The sequence below is a fragment of the Coregonus clupeaformis genome, chromosome 24 (genome assembly GCF_020615455.1).
Source record: "Coregonus clupeaformis isolate EN_2021a chromosome 24, ASM2061545v1, whole genome shotgun sequence".
NCBI classification, from domain to species: Eukaryota; Metazoa; Chordata; class Actinopteri; order Salmoniformes; family Salmonidae; genus Coregonus; species Coregonus clupeaformis.
In genome coordinates, this window is record NC_059215.1 from 5426942 (window position 1) to 5431291 (window position 4350).

General features: G+C 41.5%; 1 protein-coding gene across 1 annotated transcript in view; it reads left to right on the forward strand.

Moving 5' to 3' along the window:
* The first annotated feature begins 385 nt into the window (after positions 1–385).
* The window catches only part of LOC121537773 (synaptophysin), a 16269-nt gene continuing 12304 nt past the window's right edge, over positions 386–4350 (forward strand). The window contains exons 1-2 of the mRNA XM_041845398.2: positions 386–489; positions 3570–3635. Of these exons, the coding sequence (XP_041701332.2) occupies positions 472–489; positions 3570–3635 (84 nt within the window). The 5' untranslated portion in view covers positions 386–471. The remainder of the gene's footprint in view (positions 490–3569; positions 3636–4350) is intronic.

Sequence of the window (4350 nt, forward strand, 5' to 3'; positions counted from 1 at the left end):
TAAGATGACGTCTCACTATTGATGCACACATAGACAGTTAGTTAAGCACGGCAGTCAAGCAGCGCGTTGGTTTACGGCATGGAAAGTGAATGGCACTATTCTACATTTTGGGGAAATAAATAGCGGCAAAATACCAGCATCATAAAGGCAGACCATAGCAGGCTTCCAAAAAACAAAATAGGCCTATTTCATTGGATGGTCTGGCTCTCCTTTACATCCAATATAAAAATAAAAAAAACATGTATTTGATCCTATATCGAAGTATTTCTCTACCAGGTGGATGTTTGGTCCTGTCTGACCGTCGTGTCAGTTTGTGTTGTGTTTTTCGTATCAACACGCCATCTACTACACAGTACACAGTGACGCATAGCGCTGTTCCAGTCTCCTTCCCCCCACCGAGGGCTTTTCCGGTTGTGACTGCTCCCTCCCCCCGCGCCGCAATTTCTCTTATCAACGAGCAAGGCGGCCAGGATGGATATTGTGAATCAGGTAGGGGCTCTGAACATCTAGAAACATAACGGACATTTACTGCTGTTTAAATATCATCTGTAACATGTACGCATGAGCCGGTGATGAGCGTTCTTATATAGTTATCTGGGATATTAGAATTGTCCGGTAAATCCGCGGAAAACCTTCCATTTATAATGCAGACGCCGTTTGTTGACTGAAATACAGCACATCCATAATTATTGAGGGAGTGGGTGTTTATGTGTTTATGTGTCAAATCAGACACGCTATCTTGTGGCTATGCCGGTTAACGGATAAGTATGTAATGTTATTGTTCAATATTATGTCAAAAAACAGCCATTGGTGGACTATGGATGGTGATATGACGGTATCTCCATAATATAAATGTACGCACAGATAAATTATGGAACGAAATATATTTGTCTATCTGTCGTCCAAATATGTATTTGCTCATATGCGTAAAATATACATATTTTTCTGCAATCCTGCCATTAAAAAATATATATATTCTTATAAAGCGGGCCTGGTAAAGGATATGTGCAGCTGTCATTTCTGAGATTGCATTGTAAAATGGCAGCTCACCTTTTTTCCCTACATGGCTGTATAGACTAGTGACTCTATCTGATACATCATGTAGGCCTATAGCAGGGCTATTTCTCTCGATATTCGTTGGGTGAATATAAGAACTGAATAAGTCGTTTAAGTAAAATTACTGTTCAATGCCCTTCAAGTGTTAAAACATGAAATGGTGTCTGTCTTGTCGTCGTATTAAACATAATCTTTTCTTCTATTTGGATTCTCTCATAATGAAAACGAACGAAGCAATTCAATTATACGTTTGAGTGGGTACCAATCGGTAGTTATTATTGATCATTTTTCGCATGACGATGCTCGAGGTTTCTGACTGAGCATCACTAGCTATTACCTTAGGAGCTTAAAGCGTAATGGTCTCCCGGTCGATGATAACCGCAGGCCATGACACCGCGCATTCACACCTTGCTCTCTGTACTCAAATATTTCGATATTTGGCCCATCTGTGCTCAAATATTTAGGCTACATACCATGTTTAATAGCCGATATACATTACATTTACATTTTAGTCATTTAGCAGACGCTCTTATCCAGAGCGACTTACAGTTAAGTGAGTGCGTACATTTTCATACTGGCCGCCCGTGGGAATCGAACCCACAACCCTGGCGTTGCAAACGCCATGCTCTATCAACTGAGCTCCATCCCTGCCGGCCGTTCCCTCCCCTACCCTGGACGACGCTGGCTAATTGTGCGCCGCCCCATGGGATATGTGGACATTTTACAGTGATTGTATCCTGCCATATAAAACAATCCAACAGAAGCAAAACAAATAATCCAATCATCATGTTGTCTATTTCATTAAAGATGCAGTGTCAATCATAGCACAGCCTCCTCCCCGAATAAACTGTATGTATTTATTGTAATCTGGACACATGATGAGAAGGAATGGGCCTACTATTGAGAATCACATACAATCAATGTAAGGCTGTAGACATAATGCAGATGATGGTGAAAAATAAATAATGCATGAGAATGCATTGAGTGTACAAAACATTAAGAACACCTTCCTAATATTGAGTTGAAAGCGTTCCACAGGGATGCTGGCCCCCATGTTGACACAAACGCTTCCCACAGTTGTGTCAAGTTGGCTGGATGTCCTTTGGGTGGTGGACCATTCTTGATACACACGGGAAACTGTTGAGTGTGAAAAACCCAGCAGCGTTGCAGTTCTTGACACACTCAAACCGGTGCGCCTGACACCCACTATCATACCCCGTTCAAAGGCACTTAAATATTTTGTCTTGCCTTTCCCATTCACCCTCTGAATGACACACATACACAATCCATGTCTCAATTGTCTCAAGGCTTAAAATCCTTCTTTAACCTGTCTCCTCCCCTTCATCTACACTGATTGAAGTGGATTTAACAAGTGACATCAATAAGGGATCATAGCTTTCACGTGGATTCACCTGGTCAGCCTATGTCATGGAAAGAGCAGGTCTTCATAATGTTTTGTCCAGTCAGTGTATTACCTTCTGAGGTGTTCATAATGTTTTGTCCAGTCAGTGTATTACCTTCTGATGTGTTCATAATGTTTTGTCCAGTCAGTGTATTACCTTCTGATGTGTTCATAATGTTTTGTCCAGTCAGTGTATTACCTTCATGATAACATGCTGTAATGATAATAGACATTTCATTAGTCCCACGTCTTTACTGTCATGGAAAGAGAAGGTGTTCATAATGTTTTGTCCAGTCAGTGTATTACCTTCTGATGTGTTCATAATGTTTTGTCCAGTCAGTGTATTACCTTCATGATAACATGCTGTAATGATAATAGACATTTCATTAGTCCCACGTCTTTACTGTGGATGATGATGTGGGTGGGTGAATAATTATTTAATCATAGGAAAACAATGATTACCAGTGGTCTGTTGCTACCATATAGAGAGACACCATTTCATATTTACTCACTTAGCAGACTTACAGTTAGTGAGTGCATACATTTGTTTATTTATTTATTTTCATACTGGCCCCCCGTGGGAATCGAACCCACAACGCTGCCGTTGCAAGCGCCATGCTCTACCAACTGAGCTACACATGGCCCTATATGATATAAAGACAGATACACCGTTATGAGAAACATCATATGGGGTTAATAATCAGGCGTTCTCTCGCTACACAGAAATACTGTTGAGAGTCATATACTGTCACTTTGCAGCTGTAGACCTATAGAGATGAGAGTGAGCGTTTTTACTGTGATGATGTCATTGGAAACATTTATCTTCCTCTATCTTTTTGACCACAAAACGTAGAAAAAAAACACGCCATTATTACATATGTTGATTTTGGGGTGGTGCTGGAGATGATGAATATAGTGACATTTCTCTTTAACAATGTTGCAATGCTAATAGACATTTGATTAGACCCACTAATGTCTGTATCGTTTGAGTAGTCCTATATTAATACAGTTTTTCGTTACTTCTTCTGCTTCATTATTATATTACACCAATCAACAACGCATGGCTCTTTCGATATGATTTGGAATCATAGTTATTTATTTTCTTCTCCAGTTGGTCGCGGGCGGACAGTTCAGAGTCCTCAAAGTTCCCCTGGGCTTTATCAAAGCTCTAGAATGGGTAAGTCATCTCTGTCTCTGTCTCTGTCTCTGTCTCTGTCTCTGTCTCTGTCTCTGTCTCTCTCTCTCTCTCTCTCTCTCTCTCTCTCTCTCTCTCTCTCTCTCTCTCTCTCTCTCTCTCTCTCTCTCTCTCTCTCTCTCTCTCTCTCTCTCTCTCTCTCTCAGTTCTAACCACGAACAACACTAGGACCAGAGTTAGTCTCTAACCAGGAACAACACTAGGTCAGGAGTTAGTCTCTAACCAGGAACAACACTTGGTCCAGAGTTAGTCTCTGACCAGGAACAACACTAGGTCAGGAGTTAGTCTCTGACCAGGAACAACACTAGGTCAGGAGTTAGACTCTGACCAGGAACAACACTAGGTCAGGAGTTAGTCTCTAACCAGGAACAACACTTGGTCCAAAGCTAGTCTCTGACCAGGAACAACACTAGGTCAGGAGTTAGTCTCTAACCAGGAACAACACTAGGTCCAGAGTTATTCTCTAACCAGGAACAACACTAGGTCCAGAGTTAGTCTCTAACCAGGAACAACACTAGGTCAGGAGTTAGTCTCTGACCAGGAACAACACTAGGTTAGGAGTTAGTCTCTGACCAGGAACAACACTAGGTCAGGAGTTAGTCTCTAACCAGGAACAACACTAGGTCCAGAGTTAGTCTCTGACCAGGAACAACACTAGGTCCAGAGTTAGTCTCTAAACAGGAACAACACTAGGTCC